The following is a 24500-nucleotide window of genomic DNA, read 5'->3' as shown; positions in this document are numbered from 1 at the left end:
TCGAAGGAGGAAAGATCTAGCCACCCGCTCAAAGTTTGCAACTCTCACTTTTGTTCCATTAAACCAAACAATATAAAATTATGTTTGTTAGCCCAATCAATCACAACTCTTCTCTTCCCCAAGTTGATAATACCCCTTGGATTCCACGCCCCCAACTTAATCATAAATCACTATCGAAAGTGGGATTCAATACCAAATCCTAATATATATTTTGGTGGGCAATACAAGTATTTTCTAAGGTCTGGGATGGAAGCAAAGGGCTTGGTAGGAATCATCACCTATTTCTTTTTTGTTGGAGGTGTGGGGAAATACCGAGCGGGGTATTGTACAATCGAGCCGTATGGATTAACCCATTTATTCGATTGAAACTAGATAAATATATACTTTATATTCCCCTATAGAGTCATTGTGAGATGTGGGGAATCTTGCCTTAGGGTTCTAGATGAGAGTTCTCTGTATATGTAATGCCATTTTGACGATGGGTGAGAGATCTCCATTGTAATATTCTTCCATGCATATGAAAATTCTTCTTTTCCCCATGGAAGGAGTACATTATGTTAATGAGTGAAGCACGCCAAGTCTTTTATGTTGCTTTGGTTTACCATTCTTATTGTTCGTGATTTATTGATTTTCGTTTTAACGCTAAGAATAGACTTACGTGGCTCAAATACAAATAAATGAAACGCTTCAATTGTAATTACTTTATTGAAAACCCATATCGTTTTCTTAATTGCCTCTTTAAGAGAACATTGCTTTTACAGACTAATCTTCGCAAGTTCACCTACTCCATGGCGATGCCTTCAATAACTTCCCATTTTTAAATATCCAGCACCAGTCAGGTGAGGAACGGCATACATTCAACAAATGGCAACCCTCGTTTATTACAGCCAAAGAGAAACCATGGCTCACTAGACAAAGGGAAGGAAAGATGCTATAGGTTTTATTCATATCTAATAAATGCTCCCTCTGAGGCTCTGACTCTCTTTCTATCTCGGTGATGAAACACAGACACTGTCACATGATTCACTTAGGTTAAGACCTTGAGATGCCTCTTCTTTTGGCTTTAACCCATTTGTGTGAACCATATGCAACTTCTAAGAAGCCATGCAAAAATGGTCCCCCTTATACTTCTCGTTTCTTACAATCTCTTCTGGGTTTCAATTTGATGCTTAACCAGGGTGGGTGGGGAAGAGAGAGAAGAGAGAGAAGAGAGAGATGGTTGTGGTGGTGGTGGTGGTGGTGGGAGGGTTAACTATAAGATGCTTAGATGCATGGAAAGGTCCCCACCTAAAGTCATTAAAAGCTTATAGTAAATATAGAAACCCTCACTAATTAACCTGTCTGCATGGTAGTGGCGTGGGCGTGACATTATTCAATTAGCTCAATTTGGGACCACATCTTCCCTCTTCATCTTCACCTTCTCCCCTCATCATCTTTTATAAATATAAGTTTGTTTTAGAGTATCTAATAATAACAAAACAACTCAATGAACAATACTAGGAGATGACTTAAAGTTCTTACCCCACCCATTAGCCCTATATATACCCTTCTCATCACTCCATCTTCTCTATCGGGGTTGATCTGTGGCTTATGATCACCATCACTTCTGGTGCAGAAGGAAAAGAAGATTAGATAACTGTTGATAGCCAAAGCTAAGGATATCGATCTCTTCGGATGTCTTCTGTACCAGGAGAGCCACGGCGAGAGGCAGACCGTGCTTCATTATCAGATGAAGCTGCCAGCATGATCTAAACTCTCCTCTGATCAGAAGGGAAAGATCAGATCATGTGGCAGTTTCACCTGTTGATTGGGGCACGAAATCACTCATCAAACCTTAATTTCCCATCACCTCACCATACGATTTCAATTTCTACTTCTGTTCTGAGTCTTCTGACCCTTTGGGTTGTTTAGGTTTTCATATTCCACTCTGGGAAACCCTAGAAAAGGTTTGTGATCCTTCTTGTAATTTTGTTTATGGTTTATGCTTATCTGGGTATTCCATGGATCTTATCATTATGCATTGCTCTGGTGATTTTGGTGCATTTGGTGCTTCTTGTTGCTATTTTGCTATCCACAGTTTCAACCCAGCTCCGCCGAGGATGGAATCCTTAACACTGTATTGGAATCCGTATGGGAGATATTGTTAGGGTATTAAGTGACAGAATTTCTCCTTCTCAACGCGGGTTGGTGCTTTTGAGATCTATCTCCTTTAATCTAAGCCCTATATGCTTCAATAAGCCTCGAGAAGCGAGTCCTTTGTTTTTTTTCCTGGTACTACTGTCTCCCTTCCTCCTTGATTTGCACTATATTCTATTTCATCTGTATACAAGGTATGCCGTATGCCTCACTTTTTCTCACATAAATGCTTTGAAATTTGGACTACTAAAGCTCTTTGTTTAACATCTCATGGAGATGAACATTGATTTAAATTTGTGTTTCCTTTCATCGACTGAAGACCTGTCTTCTTTTTTTTTCTTCCTGGGTTGTCTTTCTATTTAGTGTTCTTCTTTTGGGTCTTTGTTGAGAATGTTCACACGGTGGGGGCTATCTTGATTCCAATTTTGGTTTTGGGAATTACATCACATTCGTTTCCATAAATCATTTGAAATTGTTGGATGGGATTTGTGATTCAAAGAGGGTTCGAAGAGTCTTTATCAGTTAATGGCATGTTTGTTTAATTGGACTTGTTTCTAAATTCAGACTGAAACTCTTCAGTGGCACTCCATGGGAATGCTAGGCAAACAACTAGAAGCAATTGATTACATTTTCTTTCTACAGGTTCTGAAAAAGAAAATCTTTTTCCCTTCAGTTATTATCCAATATTTGGGCCAAGAGATGAAGCTTTTGACACCTCTCTCTCTCTCTCTCTCTCTCTCTCCCCCCCCCCTCCCCCAGCCTGACAGCCTGTGTATCACAGGTACATACACAGCCCCACGTAGGAGTGCAGAGAGTGTAATTTGCTCATGAGTATGAGTTGCATCATCTGATTCGAAGTAAAGGAATCAAAAACTTATATTTTCAGTTTTAATGAGGTTGTTGGTTTATGTTTGGTGGGAAGCTCAGTCTGGCTAGACTGCATCTACCTTTTTAGATTCTGAGTGCTACGTAACAAAAGCATCATATATGATTCCCTCACCCTGGCCTTTAAAGGACGATCCTTGCCTGCCCATTACCCTGATTGCTTATGTATGAAGGACTTATGGTAAATGGTTCATTTCCAGGGTCTGCCATGTTCCACTTTGGGGACATTCCATGAAGTAGAGAAACCCTAAAACCTGTCCAGCTACTTGACCTTGGCATTTACTGTCTCTGGGTGGTGGAGTTAACGCCCTTACTAGGCCTTGTAATGGTTGATCTAAAAAACATAGGGGTTTGAAACCTGAAAGGGAGGTATCAAGGAAAAGAAGACTGGGGAAACTAGTTGTTCTTGGAAGAAGCTTTTGGACCCATTTCTAAGTTTTTTGTTTTCTTTCTCCTTCTGTATCTGGGTATGATGAAAGCTTACAGGACAGTGGGAAGATATCATAGCAACTGCCAGGGCTACCTGGTGTAAACAGATGAGCATGGCTGAAATAGCTATGCTTAATGCTGCTGAGTGCTGGCTGTCTTTGTGAACTGGAGGTTAGAGCCTTTCTATTAGCTTCTGGTTCTCCATCTCAACCTCTTATGTTCCATGTTACTTTCCCCCCTTCCCTTGATCACACCTGGTTGGGGATTCTCCTCCACCCACATCCTCACCTTCTATAGAATAATAAAATAAAAAGAAAAAAGAAGATTCACTTTTAGGGTTTGGAGATGACCTGATTAGGTTAAGCAGGTCCAACCAGTATGGATCTTTCTGGGTTTCTCTGCAAATTTTACGTTGACCAATAGTTTTGTTTCTGTGTCCTTGTTCCTTGACAAGTTTTCCACAACCAAGCACACCTTGGGATCTCATCACGTTCACCAACAGAGTTGCCCAGATCATGCATGAATAAAGTTGGTTAATTAGGAACTAAGAATATTAAAATTAGTGTAAAATATAATATAAATAAGGTTTAGAGAATACTTTACTTTTGAATTTTGTGAAAGCATCAACTTAGTAAGATTTGATCTTGTTACATTTCACATGGCACCATCATTTCATATAATCCACAGTTCTTAATAGATTAGCTATTCTTCTCGTGGTGTTCATAGGCTCCTGCTGCATATGTGTCTCAAAAGTTGTGACCTGAACAGTTTCAGATTCCAAATAAATGAATATCCATGTATAGCTTGCAACTAACTAAACTTGCTAGCTGAAAACCTAATAACCTTTTCCAAATTTCACTGAAAAATTCACAAGAATTGGTTCGTGAACAATTTTATCCTTAGAATGTTAAATTCTTCTTTCCCTTTATCATCAATATAATATTGTTTGCATTAATCAGACTAACATAATAATTACTGTTGTAGCTAGTGGTGCTTCTCATCATTGAGGAAATAATTAAACTAAGTCATCACATCAGCACCGTACTTGGATTTTGATGATATTAATCACATGAAATGTTTTATGCTGTGGTCACCAGGTTTCTATATTTCAGCATTCAAATGATATGGTAGCGAGACTAGGGCATTCCAGTGTTAAAGAATGATCAGGGGTTAGGTTATTTAATTAGTTACAGACTACTAAAGTTATTTAGCCTTGACCACAGAATTGAGTACTTGATTATGGAAGCTTTAATTCCTCACCTTTTGGGTTTATAAACAAATTTATGTTCTAAATTCTTGGCTCTATTATAGCTCATGTCTTGCAAAAAAAATTGAAGAGGTTGAAGCCTCCATTCCAAAGGTTTTTGAGCAACAGTGGAGATGGTTCTTGGGATCCATTACTTTTCTACCTCTCTCACCTTTTGGGGAGCTATTGTATGGCAAAGAAAGCAGTATATGGGATTTGAATAAGTATTCTTGAGGAAGTCCTTGAATTTGTTATGTATGTGAGACACTGTTTGGGAGATTGGAAGAAGACTCCCATTTAGTTTGTATATAAAATATCCAAATGTTTAGTACTAAAATGAGTGCTGGATTGTAAACTATATTTATGAACCTCTTCATAGTTGAATCTGTTAAAGAATCACCCAAATTTCATTGGACATGGCCATCTCACACTAATATTCATCTCTAGCATGCCATTATGCATTGTCACAGCACACAACTGACTGGCATGGCTTAAAGTATCCATAGTACAGTATGATAATAGTTGAAAGGTATCCATATTGGATACAACTAATACAATACTTATTGTTATGCCATATGTTCTCCGGCCAACGAACCGGGATGGACCGTTTAATTTGATACGAATGGATTAGGTTTTGGTCCAGCATGAGGAACAGTGTAGAACCACTGGCTACATTTTGGAAATTGACATTTCAAGGAAGTCAGCTTTATGATAAGAGCCACGTGGAAATGAGCACATGACGGAATGGACGCCAAAAAGATGCCTTCTGAGATGTTACTTCTCGAAAGGAAGATGGAAGACAGGTAGAATCTTGATCAAAATGCTCTGCTCCACTATCCTGAGTACTTAACGTCAATCACTAAGATATTTATCCATATTAATCTCCTTGAGGTTGCTTTCTAACGATTTGTATGGAGATTAGGAGGCTACACGTCCAATTAAGGGATTACGTGAGTTGATGTTCTTAATAATATCTGAAGCCAGCAAGCTAGGTGTCATGGTCAATCTTGGCTCTTTAGTTGGCATATGTTAATTTAAGGAAGCAGGAGAATCATCTCCATGAGAACATCATGGAACCTTGGTATAAAAGTAAAGAATGAAAGAAAAAAGACAGATCAAGTGAGAACAAACGCATTTACTCTCCTGCAACTACCCAAAGCATTGAATGCTCTTTGAGTTCTAACTTCTCACTACGAGGTATTGTGTGATCCGGAATTTGACTAGATTTTCTGATGTGGCTCCCATCCACAGAGGCCGCCCACTCTTAGGGTTCTTTTCATGTGTAAGCATCTGGTTTAGGATTAGCTCAGGTTGTCTTTGAATCCAATTCAGGACCAGTGTAGATTCAGGAGCTACACTTATCAATGTATATCTCTCTTCTTCTTCTCTTTCTTTTTTTTTTTTTTTTCCTACCTAAAGGACATATATTGGATTACACCATAATACATTGACCAATACATAACAACATCGTTTACCCAAAAAAAATTATAATATTAAATATGAGATAACCCGTCTCTTAATATCACTTGAGCAATAAAATATTTGATACCAATGCTTTAAACCTACTAATATGTCTCCATTCATGTTTTGATTTTCTCTATCATAGTTTCCAATCATACTATTGTGTATAGTCATGACATGGTATTCTAAGCACCATCCAGTACCTAAACCTCCAATAAAGGTTTGCAAGCATGCATAGAGCCTTCAATTGCTAGTCTTTTTCCAAAAAAAAAAAAAAAATTTCAAGCCTTTTTGCTTCTTTACTTTCTTTGCTCACATCCATTTCCATCTCAAAGTCTAACGTGAGTTGCACATCGATAGGATCTCCATTTCTCCCTATACTGGTGGGGTAGACATTGAGGAATCCCATTATCTTTCTCACTCTCTATGTTGAAGTGAACATTAATGATGAACTTTCATGTTCAGCCTTATTTTCTCCTTATTGTGTCTTTAGCTTATCATTCCTCACCTAACTTAGCAAATTCATCAACAAAATAAATAAACAAATAATAAATCATTTTACCAAGCACATAAAACAACCATAGAGGCTAGGAGTGCTAGTTAATAAACCTTGGTGGCCTTGACCCACCCTGACCTGGCTCAAGGTTGAATAGACCTTGAGCTTAACATTTAGGCCCTAAGAGCTGATCAATGCTAAAATATTTTATCTTTGAACTAGGGCCAAGGGTGGTCATGAAATTATTGTTTGTCCCACCGACTTGTCCGCTAAGTTTTTTGCACTAATTTTGGCTTTGACTCTAGACCAGCACGAAATCAACTTGCAAAGATATTAGAAAGGAATCATTGCCAAAATATTATTTTATTTTAGAATCAATACTATCTACATTTATATTTCTAATAGCAGATTCACTGGGGCTAGGGTTAGGAACATGACTAATTAGGGACAGGAGTGACAATGATAGGAAAAGACAGAGTCAACCCATCCTTACCTGGTCCATTCAGGGACGATTAGGACAGGATTGGGCTTAGCTTAGCCTATCAGGATTCAAGATTAATGGCAAGAATTTTTAAAGCCTAAGTTAGGAAGGCAAGAATGGGGGAATGGACTTAGCTAAGAGTATCTAGGGCTGCCATATTGGGTCTTAAGGTGTCCAAACCCAACCTGTTGCTGTTGCAACTCTAATAGAGAACGTTCATCAATAAAGTAATATTTGAAAAGAAGAAGAAAAAAAAAATCTCTACAAAAGGACATGATAAGCATATAAACCTTAGGAAAACCACAAGGACATGATAGAAATCTTCACCGTCATGTATTTGGTGGGTTCAATTTCAGTATTGCACATTTAAATGCGCAGCACTAAGCGGCGTATGGCCACGATCAAATGACTGGTCGAAATCTAGACCACTCATTTTGCCTTTTTTTCTCTTTTTTTATTTATTTATTTATTTATTATTTAAAAAAAATTTTTTCTGGTTACAGGTAGGTATGGTTGAAAAAGTAAGAATTTTTTTTTGAAACGAGTGGTCAAGATTTCGACCTCGACCACTTGTTCCATCCTCACAGGACATAGGTCATTGCGCAATCCGGTCACAAGGTGCGAGCACAGGTTTCATTGCGCAATCGGCAAGTGTTTAAGAGACTTGTCATAAAATAGACGTTGCTGTTAATTCTGCTGAGGAACTCTGCCAAAGCCTCCACCACAGCCAGAGCCTCCTCACAACAAACAACAATTTAATTAGCTGTTCAATTATGTTTATGAATCTCGATCAACAAGCTTATAATTCCACTGGCCCTGACATTACCCTGTAGAGAATTTTTGTGTTGTACAAGTGCTATTTCAGATACTAGTCTGAGTGAGAGATGTAAAATACATATATCCTGCTGGAATTTGCAGTTACTGCAACCATTATTAGAAGTACTTAAACGTGTGGATCATGCTCCCAAGCGAGATTAATGCCTTCTAATCCTCCATTAATGAGTACAAAGGGTCTTGAAGTTAACAAAAATGGCAGTAGTGATTGCATATAGCAATAAAGCCCTAGCTACTCTCATTAGGTTTAGTGAACATACTAGCTTAATAATTTGTTAACTGCATTCAGAATCCATGTTTACCCACCAACAGACCATCACTTACCCACTTGCCTAATGGGTCATACGGGAAGAACATAAGCAATAAAGCCTAATTAGCTGGGTAAACAAGCCGCTCTGTTGTCTCCTTTTCTTCTTTTTCTTTGAAGTGCCACATTGAAATGCTCTTACTAATCAAACTTTCTGCTGAAACATGTTGGGCTGCTTGTGTGTATGTAGGTCCGTTCTCTCCTACTCTATTCAATGAAAAATTATAATTAGCCCATCTGGACCAGATAATAAAGGGTAAAGGGGGACCAAAAGAGGAACTGGGAGAAAAAGGGTTTTCCTTGTTATTGAGTAGCGTTTCCTAGGATCAATGAATGATAATAAAGTCTACTGAACTTGAACCCACACATTAGCAGTGTTCAGTGAGCCAACAAGATTGTATAACCGCAGCATAAAATCAGATAATATGGATTACCATATGAAGTGAAGCTACCTTAAAGAGAAATTAACATAAAATGTTTAGACCGGCCAGGGAAAATTTTTGAAACCTACGTTAGTTTTCTTGGTTTGTCACAGCCCTGCAGTTATAGTTTTCTTTTCCTGGTATTTACAAGACTGGAAGAGTAATCTACACTTTTAAGATCCTTCTACAGTAATTTTGTGGAGATGAAAACTATGGTTACACAGGGCCGTTGAAGGAGACCTATTGGGCATGCATCCTATCATCATAATTACAAGGAGAGGATTACAGACAGATAATTTAGCAGGACATGGCAGCTGCAATCCATGATGCTGCAACATCAACACCAACACCAACACCACCAGAATCCTCCCAGTCACTCTCTGTTTAACAGTAAAACATAACTCTCTTCACATTCTCCTTGAGTGCAGGCAACGGGCGAACTCCTGGTTCCTTTGTTGCTCGAGTAGTTGTTGAGCCATTATCCTCTATTTCTGGCTCCATGTAGAATCGAGCTCGAAATGCAGCAAGATGTGCATAATATGCTGGGGGGACTACAAACATATATACAAAGAAAGCAAGTCATGCATTAAACAACAAGAACTCTAGAGGTAGTCATGGTCTTAGACAATGACGACAAAATACCAAGCCCACTTCAAGCAGAGTCGAGATCCCTTTTGGACCCATATTAATTCTTTTCTAGAGAGTAAGGTCATCCAGGTTATTTATGTGATCAAGAGTAGTTTGATGTTTTTTACAGAAGGGTACTAGACTAGAGTCAAACCTAGCAGTATGAGGTTTCTTTAACATTATCAACCCCACACACAAACTAACATGGTTACACGATATGAGTAGCAAATACAAAGAGCAAAACATGGTTTCAAGTTTCAGGATTCAATAGCTTGGTCAGTCCATCTGGATCATAATCCCAGTGGCTGATCTGTACATCCAAAACCGATGACAGTGTATCTCCTCAGGATTATGATCCTCAGTGGCAGCCTAAACCAGGATCACGCGTCTAAAAACTGGCAGAGACAGAAGAAAAGAATGTCTCAAAGAATGGCCATAAAGAGTATGAAAGGAAAATCATTTAACTTACCAACAGACACAGAGCGCGTACACCTTGCATATGTGTAGCAAAGATTATTAGTCAAAGACTGGATTCCATCTGCTGTAAAATTATTTTCATCCCATAGAACATGATAATGAGCCGGCCGGCTCGTTCCCTGTCAGAGTGGCATTAATATATTAGTTATCATGAGTGGGGAGGCAAGTATTTGTAAAAATCTATACATGTCATCACGCTCAGTTTTTTCCTGGTAAGGGAGGCTAGTAATTGTTAATAACCTATTACCTGTAGGAAGTAAACACCAAGTATCCAAAGGAATATGACACTTTGAGCAAATGACTAACCATAAGACAAACAGCTTATTGTGTTATGATCCTTTCAATCCTCACCAGGGTTCAAAATATCAACTTCATAACTCTCAAATTTAACCAAAAGTCCAATTGGGATTGATGAAGGAAAGAGAAATGAAAAGGAGAAATAAAAATGTATTACTTTCTTAGTTTCTTGCTCAATACTATGGCCAACTTACAACTTGTTAAGTAAATCCTTGTGACACTGAAGATGCCAAGTGGTGGGATTCCTATGCAGAAACTGGCTCAGAGCCTTTCCTCAGCACTTACGAAAAGATGATAATTGCAAATAAGACTATTTCTTAACACCTAAAAACTGAATATTAGAATTAAGGGATAATTACTATTGCCCCATTGTACTTTGGTTTTATTACTAATCAAAACTCTTTCTTTATGAAATTATTGTTGCCCCCCTCACTTCTAACGGTGTTAAGTGGTTGTTAACATCAAATATGTAATGTCTATTTTGCCCTTTATTAAAATTAAGAAGTTAAAAAATATAACATTGCCCTCATTTTTAGAAACTATATTGAATGTCAATTATATCTTTGAAATCTTATATTTTACAATAAATTTTGGCTTTGGTGGGACCACACACTTTGTACAATGGTTAGCATATATTAGGAGATTTTCAATTTTCAACTTTGAATTACATTTGATATTTCCTAATATTTTAGTTTCTATTTTAAGTTTTATTTAATCACATATTTCCTTTATTCGGCGATTTCTTTTTAAAGAAGAAAAATCAAGTCTTTTCTTTAATCGGTAGTTTCATTTTAGAAAAGAAAAATTAATTTAAAGTTAATTTTTCTCCAAAGTTAATTAAGGATAGTATTATAACTTGCAAAGAGTAAATAAGTAAAGAGATAATTGTAGGGTTATTTTTGGGTTTTTGAAAAAATATATAGATGCCACATCATCAGTAAACTAACTTAGCTTAACGGAAGGGGGCATTAGTAATTTTAGACAAAGTTAAAGGTTGGATTAGCAAATTTAAAAAGTAGAGGGGATAAAGTAGTAATAAAATCAGAGTACAAAGGGGCAACAGTAATTATCCCTAGAATTAATGACAACCTTGAGTAGAAATAACATTTAAGTACCAACCAAGTAGTTTTATAATGATTTAGTTCCTACATTACAACATTGCATCATAGACCTACAGATGTGGAATTTATATTGTCACCACTACAACCTTTGGAAACCTCTTATAATGAAAATATTGATCACTGACTGGATACAGAATCAATTTAATATCCAATTAAAATAATTACTAAACTATCTACAAAACATGCAACCAAGTGCAAATTCTTTTTCCAATCACAATCAAACATATCTCTTATCACCTTTTCTATAGACAACCAGATATCATGAATCCAATGCATTGATATTAATGAGGAAGAAGTCAATTGTTAAGTATGCAAAAGTCCATACAACACAACCATTACCTTATCCTAACTAAATGGGGTCGCCTACATGGATTCTGTAGAGGTTAAGACAATAAGAGATAAGCGGAGTAAAAGGAGTAGAGTTGAATTGAGGATAAAATAAGTCAAAGAAAAAGTCCAAATAGCATCCTAGGAACATCCTCTTACAAGGGGTCGGCTGCACAGCTACTAGTCCACACAACTCTATCCACAATCATACTTTAATCGGCCCTACGCATATCATTTCTTACCAATTCTCCATAGTCATCTTAGGCCAACCCCCACCTCTCTCAGCTCTGTCTAGCTGGATCTGATCATCTTGCTTACTAGTGCATCCATGAGTCTCCATTGTACATGACCATACAACCTCAATTGGCTCTCACAAAACTTGTCTTGGATTGATGTAATTCTCAATTCGGCTTCAATAAAATCATTCCTTACCCATATCCCTCCTGGTCTTGCCACACATCACCATCTCTGCTATATTAAATTTGCCTATAATACTCTTTTTGGCAGTCCAACCCTGTCTTATTATTGTCCCATGGTATTTGTCTTTGAGCTTAACCGGATGCATTTGTCACATGATAATCTTGATGCACTTCTCCACATCATTCATCCTACTTTAATCCCATTAGAAATATCATCATCTCTATCACCCTTCCTGTTAATGCTTGACCCAAGGTTTCTAAAACATTCAATTTGTGGTATCTATCAACCCTCAGTATCACCACGTAACCTCCTCACACAATTTGATGCAAGTTATATATCATATATTCTATCTTTGTCCTACTCAAGTCAAAACCTTTTGACTTGAAAGTTGATCTCCACAATTCCAACTTCATATTAATTTGCCCTTCCTCCGAGGGGGGCCTTGGTATCCGCCGGATCTCTAATGTAAACTTGGCCTACCTCCTCAAACTCGTTTGAAAAATTGCCTCAAAGCATGATTCTATTTGGGTTAGGTGGGTCTATTCTTACCTTCTTCGGTCGGATTCCTTCTGGATTGTTCCTATGCCCTCCAATCCCTTATGGGTTTGGAGGAAAATCCTCCTCCTCTGTCCCCAAGCTATCTTTGCCATCTCTATCTCCATCTCTAATGGATCTTCCACTTCCTTTTGGCTTGACCCGTGGCATCCGATGGCCATTCTCTATAATCACTTTGGTCCCCGCACTCTTTATGATACCCGTATCCCCAAAACCACCCCTTGCCAACTTTCATCTCTAATGGGTCCTGGATCCCCTCCCCTCTTCCCATTCTCACACAGGTTTGGGGCTCCCTTCCCTCCCCTCCTCTTCAACTCCTCCCGCGACCTCTCCATTTGGCTATCGTCCCCCACCAAATCCTTTTCCACCTCTTTGACCTGGAACCTCCTTAGACCTTATAACCCTAAACCTCCCTAGCCCCCTTTGGTTTGGTTCAAAAGCTTCATTCCCCGCCATTCCTTTACCCTCTGGAGAGCCCTCAACCAAGCCCTACCCACCCAAGCATTCCTCTCTAACCACCACATCCCTATTAACCCCAATTGCATCCTCTGCTAGTCTGCTTTGGAAAACCTCGAGCACCTCTTCTTTTTATGCCCTGTTCGAGACGCTCCTTCGGATTTGGTCGAGACTGATTCTGGATTTTGAGAAACTTTTTGGGTTCTTCCATTTGCGATCAAATTGGTAAGCTAGTGTTTTGTGCCTTAGTCCATCACCTTTGGTGGGAGTGCAATCTCAGGAGATGGACTTCCAAATCTCGCTCTATAGATCAGATTTGGAATGCCATCTATTTTGACGTTTCCTTTAGATTGATAGCTATCCCCCATCCCCCTGTTGATGATACCCCAAGGAATAGGCTTATTGTTGTCTCCTGGGGTCATAGTTCTTCTCTCCGGTCTTCTGCTTAAAGGCCTTGTTTTCCTTCTTTCTTTTATTATAATTATTTATTCATCCAAAAAAAATTTCATATTAATCCCTTTCATTGTCTCATTGATCAAAACAATATCAGCAAATAGCATACACCAAGGTATCACATCTTGGATGTGACTAATAAAATATCCATAATGAGTGCAAACTAATAAGGGCTGGCTTAGAGCTGAACCTTGGTGTAGCTCGGTTGTAATCAGGAATCTGCAACTTTGGCATTCTACAGTTGTAACAATTGTCAACATGCTTTCATGAGTGTCTTTAACTATGGTTGATTGAGTGCCTCCTCTTTTCTAGGATATGCCAAATGAGCTCTCTAGCAACTCTGTTGTATGCCTTTTCAAGATCAATAAGATCATACAGAGGTTACCTCCCTAAAGATTTCCACAAGCCTCCGTAAAAGGTAAATAGCTTCTATCATCAATCTCCTTAGAAACCAAGTGATTATTATTATTATTATTTGATATTTTTACATGTGGGTCCCCTTAGTGGACCATAAACTAATGTTGGGTCCCCTTAGTGCAATATACTACGTGTGGGTCCCCACTGGACTAACATTGTTAGTCGCCGTTAAGTGTATTCAAATTTCAAACTGGGAGGGACCAAAATACCCCTCAAGTTATTTGATACAATGTGTTATACCCTTTTAACTATTTACAATATATTTTTTTAACCATATATTAATTAATGCTTAATGACCAAAAACCCCAATTTGCATATCTTATTTTCTTTCTAAAGCCATACGTTTCAATCTAAATTCTAACCCTAGCCTACCCATAAATCACAACCCAACTGAGAGCTATTATCCGAGATCAAATACTACTTCAAAACCGAAAGAGAGAAGAGCAATGGAAGAATGGGGTTTTAATTTTTTCAAGGTAGGGTATTAGCGGGTTCTAATGACCTTTACCCATCGTGTAAATAGTGTAATGGGTTGGTCTGTGTACACGTTGCTGAGATTTGACGCAGAAAAGATCAATGACTAACCCTATTAGTGGAGCCCAAGTTGGATCCGGTTCAAAGTCGGAGACAGAGAAGAAGAGATTGTCTGCTTGACAAGTGTTTTATGGGTTTCAGTGAGAACTAAAACAAGGGCTTCTCGAGTTCGGAGATTGGATGATGAAGAAGGTGGATCAAGGTTTGGAAGTTGAACGAATTGGAGCCGAGGAAGGGAATCGGTGAGTAAATCGATGGTGAGTGAAATCGATGAAAGGAAGAGGGTTTTGACGAGGATAACGGTAATGAATAAGCGATAATCTCGGTCGAAGAGATGCTTGGCCAACTCCATCATTGGAACAAGGTGACCGATTCCCATGGGTGGGATGAACACCAACTCAGCAGCTCCTTTCACTATTTCCACCCTCATTTGATTTTCTTAGTTTCCAATCTTACAATGGATTTGTTTTTCTTTTCCAAGTTGGATACTAATTTATAAGTCACCAAAGATCGCACATCCAATCATATTGAGAGATCTTTCTGCCAATTTTACAGAGACAACCTATCAACTACTCAAGGAAATTAAGGTAACATTTTGTCTAGGAAAGCGAGTCCTTTGCAATTGTCTTACCATTATTTTATGGCAGTCGCACTGAAACTCATACCTCTGGCCTTTATTTTCTTTGTGGTTCTTTTCTCACTAATCTTGGTTCACAGTTTTAGCCTGAAGTCATTAGCGAAAAATCATATGAATTAAATAAAGTAAATATTGAAACATTGGCATTAGAAAGAAAATAAGTTTTGCAAATGGGGATATTTTGGTCATTAAAAAATATATATTGTTAAAGGGCATTCTAGTCATAAGATATTATATTAAATAATCTTAGGGGTATTTTGGTCCCTCCAGGTTTGAAATTTGAATACACTTAATGGAGGCTAACGGTGTTAGCCTAGTTGAGACCCACATGTAACATATTGCACTAAGGGGACCCAACATTGGTTTATGCTCCACTAAGGGGACCCACGCGTAAAAATCTCTTTTTTTTATTTTTTATGTAATAGTTAGTTCCTCTTATTAGCTGGACTTTGATGATATTTCCCTATAATTTAATGGTATGACTCGTATGTTTATGCCTCTATTGTTATTTAAGGTGGGCTTCAATGGTTTTTGCTATAGTTGCATAATATGACTCATATGTTTTATGCCTTTGTAGTTATTGCAATTCTAGGTAATCACCTTTATTATTTACAATCGGAACTATAATACTTCTTTTCCAATCATCTAGAATTTTCTTTGTACTCAAAATCTTGTTAAGCAACTTTGTTGGCAAAGATACTCCCGTGCTCATAGGCTCTTCCACATCTCAATTGGGATCTCATCTATTACCGAGGTTTTACCTTCTTTCATACTTTTGAGGCCCTCTTTAACTTCCATCTTACTAGTTGTTGTAGATGCCCATAACTGGTGTCCTCTCCATTTCTACATCTATCCTATCATTCAAGGTAGTTCCATTGAGTAGATTGTAAAAATAGTCTCCCTTCTCTCCAAAATATCCTCATCCCAAGTTAACACTCTGCCATCCTCACTCTCGATGCATCCAACATGATCTAATCCTTTGCACTTCCTTTCTCTTATCTTTGGTATCAAATTGCATTTTTCCATCCCTAATCCCATGTTTTTCATAAAGGTCACTAGATTTCTTTGCTCTGCTTTCCCTGCACCCTTTCCAGCTTTTCACTAAGCTTCACAATAATTGCATCTATACTCTTACATTATTTATTTGTGAGTCCTAAATTGAGCATTTTAGTCTTAATGGCCACTTGGACCTCGTCATTTTACCACCAAGTTTCTCTAAGGGCCAGACTCATGCTTTTTGAAATCCTTACAACTTCTTTAACAACCTTCTTAATGCAAGTTGTCATCTCAATCCACATCTTGTCGATATTTCCCTCAAAACCCCACTTTCCTTCTAGACCCATTTTATCATTAAAATATTCTAGGAAACTCCTTAAAATTGGCCCCATCTTATCTTAGGGCAAACCTGGTCCTTACTCTTATGTTTCCTCATACCAAGGTACATATCCAAGACGACCAACCTCTATCAAGCAGTTAAGCTCTTTCTGGCTAATAACCTTAAAATCCTCATAAAAAGTATGTCAAACCTTCTAGTTAGGAAGAAGTCTATTTGGTTTGCATGTTGCATTCTAGCCACTCTTTTAAGTAACTAAATGTGCAGTCCTCATTTCTAAGAAAAAATAAAAAAGTAATAGCAATGTACAAATTGAATGCTATTGCAAAGTCTAGAGGTCCACTGTTCATTCCTCTCCCAACTCCAAAACCTCTATGAACCTCCTCCTTTTTTCCCCCTAGTAAACTATGAACCTCCTTGAAGCCTCTAACTATCTCTATCCACGTGTGCCTGTACGTTACCTCCTAAAAAGATTTTCTTTCCTTGCTCAGAACCTTGTGCTAAACCATCCAATTGACCGAACCATATTTTCACTCTCATCCAGTCCTACTTGGGGTGTGTAAACACTAACTATGTGGATAACCACATTGTCCAGTGTAAGTTTGATAGAAATGATCCTATCCCCAAATGTTTTAATCCACTACTTCATGCCCAAGGGCTTTGTCCATGTCTATGCCTACTCCACCTCTCCCTTTTTCAGTGTCCCAAGTATCATAGTCATCTAGTGCCTCAGCCTTATGAGCCATCTTGCTTCTTGAATGCAAGCAACATTAAATTTTCTTTTTCGCATAACATCTACCAGCTTCATCCTCTTACCCATAAAAAATCTGATGTTCCAGGATTCAAATCTAATCTTACATTCAAGAACAGGTTTAACATTAAAAGGCCTGATGTAAGAAAAGATTAGAGAAAGTCAACAAATATTAGGATCTGTGGCATAACCCATAATATCCTAAAATAACAATAATGGCCTCTCAAGTCTAAGGACCAACCATAAGCTTTTATTGAGTTACTTTTCCTTAACAACCGGACAATAATTCATTAAATATTGAAATGATCCAATTTGATAAAAATAAATGTGTACTTACACTTGTGTCTAGAATCATCATTTCTGCAAACAAACATATGTGACACTCATATGAATAGGGTGCCCAGCTTTATCCCCACTAGCAAACAGTTTCAAGGTATAAACCATAGCAGAGCCATATGATGATTGATGAATTAGATCACGCAAACTACTCATAATTCGAATCAACCAATTTGGGTTTGATGGAGACACACACCCAAAATCCCTGCTTACCCTCGTCCTTCCCTTTTTATGTTTTGTATTTGGAATTCAACTGCATAGATTTACCTGACGTGCACTGTTCAATATCAGAAAGCAATTCCAATCACACTCCACAAGAAAGGATTAGTCTTGCCCTTTCAGTCTCATCTACCAAACTATCAACAGGTAGGACAGGGCAATGGCAGACACCCAGATGGATTACAATCCAGAGTCTTAACTGGTTCATGTCTACACAAGCACCTACTAAAAGCCTTCCTTAGTTTAAGATCTCACTGTGAACAGAGGTACATTGCAAGAAAGGATAAAACAGGGGGTTAGCACAGTTGACCTGATGTCCACCCATTGATGGTTCTATAAATTTAACCCAATATTGATCAGGTTTATAGGTTGAGAGTAACCTAAACAACTGTACTAAACTTTACTTTTATTAGAGTTTCATATAACACAATAGACACACTGTTCTTGGGAAGCAAATGTGGTGGCGGATTAACTAGCCTCCTCGGCAGCAAGAGGACAAACATCAAGCCTAATAAGTGTCCGACTGAGAATGGTAATCCAGGACTTAGGAAATGGATGCAGCAAGAAGACCTCTGTTTAGGCTTAGAGGGGCTTCAGGGTGGAAGAGCTAAACTTTGGTGCTGGGTGATTTGAGACCCGTCTCTGGATTGTAAATGCTGTAATCCCTTTGCCATTTTATATTTTTCATTCTTTCTTTAATACAAATGAGCTTTTCACAAAATAAAAAATAATAGACCATCTGAGGCTCAGGAACCATTTTCAGATGAAACCAAATAAATGGAAGAACTTATTCCCATCCACTGGATCGTAAACAGTACAAATCAGTGAGGACCATCAGTTGTGATCACTAAGTATTTTATCATCTTAGTTCATGCCTTAATAGTTTATCATCAAGTTTTTTCAAAAATATTACGATCATAGTTGTGACTAGTACATCCCATTTAAGGGATCCAATTACTTCAATCTGTTAGTGGCCATGACGTGTCTCTTCTAATCAGTTGACAAATTATAGAGATCCATTCTTCATTCCAGAGAGGGGGAAAAAAATAAGGGTACTAACTACTAACTCTAGACAAAGGGCTAAATGCTAAAACGGAAACAACCAAGAAACTGCATCTTACCTGAATACCAGCATGACTACAAAGATAAAAATCAAATTCTGTTGGATGACAAATTTTAGAATCCACAACTGTGCCTGCAAACATTTAGAAAAGAGAGGGGGTGAAAATTGGTTAGATTGGAAACAGGTCCTAATTAAGTTTGAGTCTCTCACTAGTAATTTATTTGCTTCTAATGCTTTTTGTCATTTTTCCTTGAAAGTGCAACCTTACCAGGTAAAATGTTCCCGCTTTTGTCTGTGCTGCTTCTGTCCCTGTGGTTGTTAGCAAATAGTCTTGTATGATGTCGTTTTTGAACCACAATGAAAGTCACTGGTGGTTGGTAGTTGGGTTCGAGAGAGGCACAAGCCTGGTTGTGAAACAACTGTTAGTGCCATAGAATAATTGTCATTGCTTTTACTTGAGGTGAAAAGAAAAGGTGAACCTACCTTTCGTATTGCATCTAACTCATACAGTAGGACTTGATAAAATTGCCCTTCACTTACGCCATCCCTGCACCAAATATCTCCACTTCAGAAACCACGATACATAAAAATGCTTTACATGCTAATGTATCTAAGCACATTCTTAGCCATCTAGGAGTTACAGACACCTCTCTATCCTTGTCTCATCCAAATTCATCTTCTTCTTTTTTCCTTTTTTTTTTTCTTTTTCTTTCTTCTTTTTCCTGGGGGATGAACAACTTACACATTACCCGAAGGACAGGAAAACAAAAGGAGGGGGATTTTGGGGTGGGGGGGACTACATCATCTCTCAGTAACCAGAGATAAAATCTAAGCCATGGGTAACAATAAAATGCAAATTCCCAGGTTCGTGCAGAAGCAAAAAATAGCTTGGAGCAAAAATCTTTGTAGATGGCCCTCCAAATTTGGTCCTGGGATCTGAATTTGGTAGTCTATCTATGGAGGTTCCACTCAGATCAGATATGGGAGACGCAAAAACTAAAAGCCAGTTTCCCAACTGTGTCTCCAATAGAGGTGCCTTGGAAGGTGGATGATAGTCAGCAGGTTTGAGCTCCAGGGACTCAGGGCGTCTGCAACGGTGCCAGATGGAGGCGGAGCTTGGCACTAAAGAGGTTCAGTAAAGGGGCAGACAAAGAAGCTCAGAGGCATAGAGGACACACCTAGGGGTGAAAAGGATGTGGCAATGCTAGAGAACAGATTTGGTTGGGAGGCAGTTAGAAAGGGCTCTCTAAGTGGTGAAGGCTTGCCTAGGAATGTGGCCTTTGAACCAGACTAGGTTGCCGCAAGGGACCAAATTCATGTTGTTGTTGTTATTGTCTTTGTTTTTTTCACTTTGATGATCCAACTCTCCTACAACCAAAATACTATTTTTTTTGGCTAGCTAGCCGCAGTTCAATACAATTCTATTCTGAGGCAGTATAGCTAATCAAGGTCAGGCTAAAGTGCCGGTGAACAAAGATAATGTAACAAGACTCTGAGCTACAAAACATGTGATAAACCAAGACATGCTAAGCTAATGTGCCATATGATTTGGACTGTCTGGATTTGCTAGATATATGATTTGTCCAGCCACATGATCCCCATGTATGCTGAGCTGAATCACACAACACATTCTAAAAAATCATATTATGAGTTGATTCATATGAGCAGAATCTCAGTTCAGATCAAGATAACTCAGTTTACTGTACCCAGAGTAGTTAAAAAAAGCAGTTTATTCATCATTAGCTCCCAATTTTTGAGACATGCTATTGTTATCAGCCTTGCACTTAAGTGTATTGTATTTCGCAAATAGACACCATATGGATAGAATAACATACTATACTCAGCATTTATGGAAGTCTATGTACCTGTAGAATATAATCCTTAGTGGTTTTTGTCCAGTAGCCTTCCTAAAAGAAACCAATAGGTCCCTGCATTCAAAAGGGGCACGCAGTATAATTTGAAAATGTGATTTTACATTAAAAATGATGAGATAAAAAAAAAATTAAGAGAGATTTCGAGTACCTGATCATTCCACCACTAACTGTACCACGAACAGGGTCATGCCAAGTCTTATACAAGTCTTGTATGAGTTCCTGTCTGTGAGCTTGAGCACAAACCAATCCCGCATATTTTGTGACTTCAGGCCAGTCCTGAGAAGCTACTACCTACAAACAAGCAAACATTTTTCAGAATTCAATATTATTTACTTTGCATTTGGCAAGCAAAGTATCTAACAGGTAAATTAGGTTGACTGATTGTACAGCAGCAATTGAAGGGCTGGAGTCTTCTCCATTCTCTGGGTGGGACACGTCTGCTCCAAATATTATAGTTGGTATATCACTGACCAACGGTATTCTCCAGCTGATGGCATCCAATAGAACAGTGTTTCTTCCTCCCGTCTGCAAACATACAAAGATGAGCTTTGCACATGCATGAAGTCTAAGATCCACAGAAAATGTTAGTGTGCATATAAAATTGGGACTTCTCTAACCTTGACATTAATTTTCAGGGCCACATTGGCCAGGTATTGTTTGCTAATCTTGAATACATGCTTTGTGAGACAGCACTGTGATATTAAACCAAGATCCGTTTCACATATCCTTTTGAGATCACCTTAAAAGAAGCAAAGAGAATTACATCAGATTTCTAATAATTCATTATTCATTTTAAATGGTTAAATTAGATCAGGACCTGTATTAATTAATTATCACCATTAAGCAACAATAATTTCACCTACCATATAGAGAACCATTATTGTCAGGCAAAATAGCCAGGAGTAGCTCTAACTGTTTTCCTTTAAGTTTGTCGATGGATGCATGGTAGACATGCTTCAAAGATTTCTCTACTTGTTCAGGCTTTGCAGTGTAGATAGGAATAACAGGCTCTGGGTTAAAATCCTACATAACAATATCAATGCAGATTGAAGTTAATACATGAAAAAGAAACTGAGTAATCAATAAGAATCCATGCCTCTAGAATAATTATTTATAAGGGTTCAATTCAAACAAGGACTACCATGCCGCATATCTGACACATTTGAGCCAGCTCATTACAAAACCCACGAGCTACACTCTCTTGAACACTCCTTGAAAAGTTGATACATGCCCACCGACTGACAGTACTCCCATTGATCATTTTCTATATCACACAAGACAAGAAAAAGAGAATCAATATGTCAATCTAGCAGTTATTTTGAGAAAAAATGCATTTATGATTGAAATAGGAAATTACTCGAGCCATAAAGTTATCTCAAAGTCGAGGCCCATATGGAAGATAAATATGAAAACTCACAATGAAGAAGAAAAATGAAATATCAAAAGGGGGAACAAATAAATAGTAACTACAGGAAAGTACATTCTAGATTGTTCATATTGTCCTAGAAGAGAGATCAAGGAACCAGGATGGTAGATAATTAATCTACACAGAAACTAGGAACATAATCTAACTAGTTCTAAACAATCCAATGGGTACAATGATGTGCACTCTAGAACTCTACATATCGATTGGTTTAAAATAAAAATAAAAATTGGGAGGACATCGAGGGATAGGAAAGTTAGCTGTACTGAGCATTCAGCTTGGCAACTAGAGAATACAGCTCGAGTGTTCTATGCTGGGACGAAAATATCTGTGCACACAGCAGATTGGTTTCATATTGTTATTAAGAAATCAAACAAATATTACCTTGTTCATCATATTCCACTGACCAACATGGGGCAAACAATCTTTCTCCTTCCCAGTATCATGATATTTAAGCTACAGAAAAAAGAAAAAACAAAACAAAATCATAGTGTTCAGGGATCAGAACCAAATATCTTAAGCCGAATCAAGCAACAATGTTTCGTTTGTTGAATCATTACCCATGGAGCAGGAAGAATCCGAGCCTCAACAGATGCTAACTTCTCACTTATATTAATTCCAAACTCCTTTGCATATGGATCTTGATCATAAGCATTATGCTGAACTGTCTGTATCATTTGGAAGAACACAGAAAGAAGCATTTTATTTCTTACCAACATTCAATAAGTGCCACATGGTTTCCCCAAAAAAAAGTAAATAAATAAGGTAAATTGTGTAAGGGACATGATTGTAATTTTTGAACTGTCCGTAGTTTGGACAAATACAGAAAAAAAGGAAAAAAAAAAAAAAAAAACAAATTAGTTTTGATCAACAGTAGCATGTAGAAAGAGAGTGATCCGAAAAATGCAATGCTATGATTGTAACTATCAAAGGGATTTTCTTATTTAAAACAGCTGAAGGTGTTGAATAGATTATAACCTTTCCTGGTGCTCTAGTCTTTCACAGTTTTTTTTTCTTCCCTTAAATGGGTGCCTTTACAATTTTTGTGGCTAAAAGGCTTTCCATGTCTGCTTGAAAAATGTGAAAGACTAGAGATTCTTATTATGACATAATGATACATTACTCCCAAATAATTTTTTTCAAAAACCCTTTTTAAGAACTCTCGGGAACAAGGCATGGAGCTAGTAAAAGATGGCGTCAAGTTCTAAACACACCTATAGAGGAGTCATTTAGACAGTCGCATGAGAGAATCAGACACATTTAAGCTACAGTTTTCCATTGAAAGTTGAATATTCTCTGTAGTAGACCCCTTATTTGCCACGTGAAAGGATGATGTGGAAGTTCAAACCATTGGATAGAAGAGGGATGGTGATGTGAACCAAAAATCTCCCCTTGGCCAAAACTCTAAGTTGTGCCAAAAACCCACAGATAGGGGGAAGCCTCCCTAGGCTGGCCAAACCATTGGGGTCAATTTTGTCCTTATTCCCCCCTTAGACTAATTAATCCTCTAATTTCAGCATGTGTTTTTAGTTGATTAGGTTTCAATTTCAGTATGTGACTTTAGTTTTTCAATTTCAGCATGTCTCAATTAGAGTCTTTAGTTGAATAGGATTCAGCATTTGTCAATGAGAGTCTTTAGTTAATCAGGATTTTAGCTTCAGCATGTGTCAATTAGAGTCCTTATTTAACGGCTGAGATTCATCTTGTAACTTGTAAAGAGATCCTAATCCGATAAGGACTCCCATCTAGATTAGAAGACTTTTTGTAAAGGCTATAAATAGCCCCTCTACCTCATTGCAAAGTTTCAGTCTAGATGAATAAAATTTATAGTTTTTTGCATGGTGCCCCTAAAGTGGGGCCCAAATTCGTGATTGCCCTCCTTAAGGGGGATATATTTCACAGCTCCCCCTTTAAGCAAAGTGAAAAATTCCAACCTAGGGAGCAAAATAAAGGGAAAATAACTAAGGGGTGTTTTAGTCTTTACACACTTAGGAGGGTATATTCAAGGTACAACCTTTCGGAGAAATTTTGGCCGTTTCGGTGGATGGTGAACTGAAAAGGCCACCGAAAGGCAATATTGCGAGATATCGCTGATATTCTCGGTGATATCTCGCTATTTATCACCGGAATTCGCGATATAAGGGTGAGTTAGCTGAATTTCGGCGAATTATCCACCTGATTTATTTGGATTTTCTCTCTCCTCTCCAACCCTCCCCTAGAGTTTCTTTATCCTGCTTCTTGGCATTTTTGCCATATTTTCGTTAGATCTTTGACATGAAACCTTAAGTCTCACTTCATTATTGACGAGTATAGCATTGTTTGCAACGATCAAGCGATATTTCACACAGATTTGGGTGTTTTGTTGAGTTTTTCATTTGAGAGGTAACTATTGTTCTTTAAACTGTTTTTTTTTTTTTTTCTTTCAAAATGCATGCCATAATGTTGTTGGATGAATATGAAATTAATATATGTTGAATAAAGTA

At 37.9% G+C, this 24500-nt stretch overlaps 1 protein-coding gene across 3 annotated transcripts in view; it reads right to left on the bottom strand.

The window, feature by feature from the left end:
- Window positions 1-9039: 9039 nt before the first annotated feature.
- Window positions 9040-24500, bottom strand: part of LOC149028470 (protein argonaute 10-like) — a 28382-nt gene continuing 12921 nt past the window's right edge. For all 3 annotated transcript variants that reach the window (XM_089136941.1, XM_089136949.1, XM_089136957.1), the window contains 13 exons: window positions 22578-22685; window positions 22402-22473; window positions 21736-21858; window positions 21458-21617; window positions 21212-21333; window positions 20982-21119; window positions 20743-20885; window positions 20586-20648; window positions 19204-19267; window positions 18989-19124; window positions 18779-18852; window positions 9794-9920; window positions 9040-9248 (listed from right to left, as the gene is read on the bottom strand). In XM_089136941.1, coding sequence (XP_088993067.1) covers window positions 9082-9248; window positions 9794-9920; window positions 18779-18852; window positions 18989-19124; window positions 19204-19267; window positions 20586-20648; window positions 20743-20885; window positions 20982-21119; window positions 21212-21333; window positions 21458-21617; window positions 21736-21858; window positions 22402-22473; window positions 22578-22685 — 1497 coding nt within the window. In that variant the 3' untranslated portion in view covers window positions 9040-9081. The remainder of the gene's footprint in view (window positions 9249-9793; window positions 9921-18778; window positions 18853-18988; window positions 19125-19203; window positions 19268-20585; window positions 20649-20742; window positions 20886-20981; window positions 21120-21211; window positions 21334-21457; window positions 21618-21735; window positions 21859-22401; window positions 22474-22577; window positions 22686-24500) is intronic.

The sequence above is a fragment of the Hakea prostrata genome, chromosome 1, assembly GCF_041222555.1.
Source record: "Hakea prostrata isolate BN-2017 chromosome 1, UWA_Hpros_2, whole genome shotgun sequence".
In the NCBI taxonomy this organism is placed as follows: Eukaryota; Viridiplantae; Streptophyta; class Magnoliopsida; order Proteales; family Proteaceae; genus Hakea; species Hakea prostrata.
This window is presented reverse-complemented; position numbering and strand designations above follow the sequence as displayed.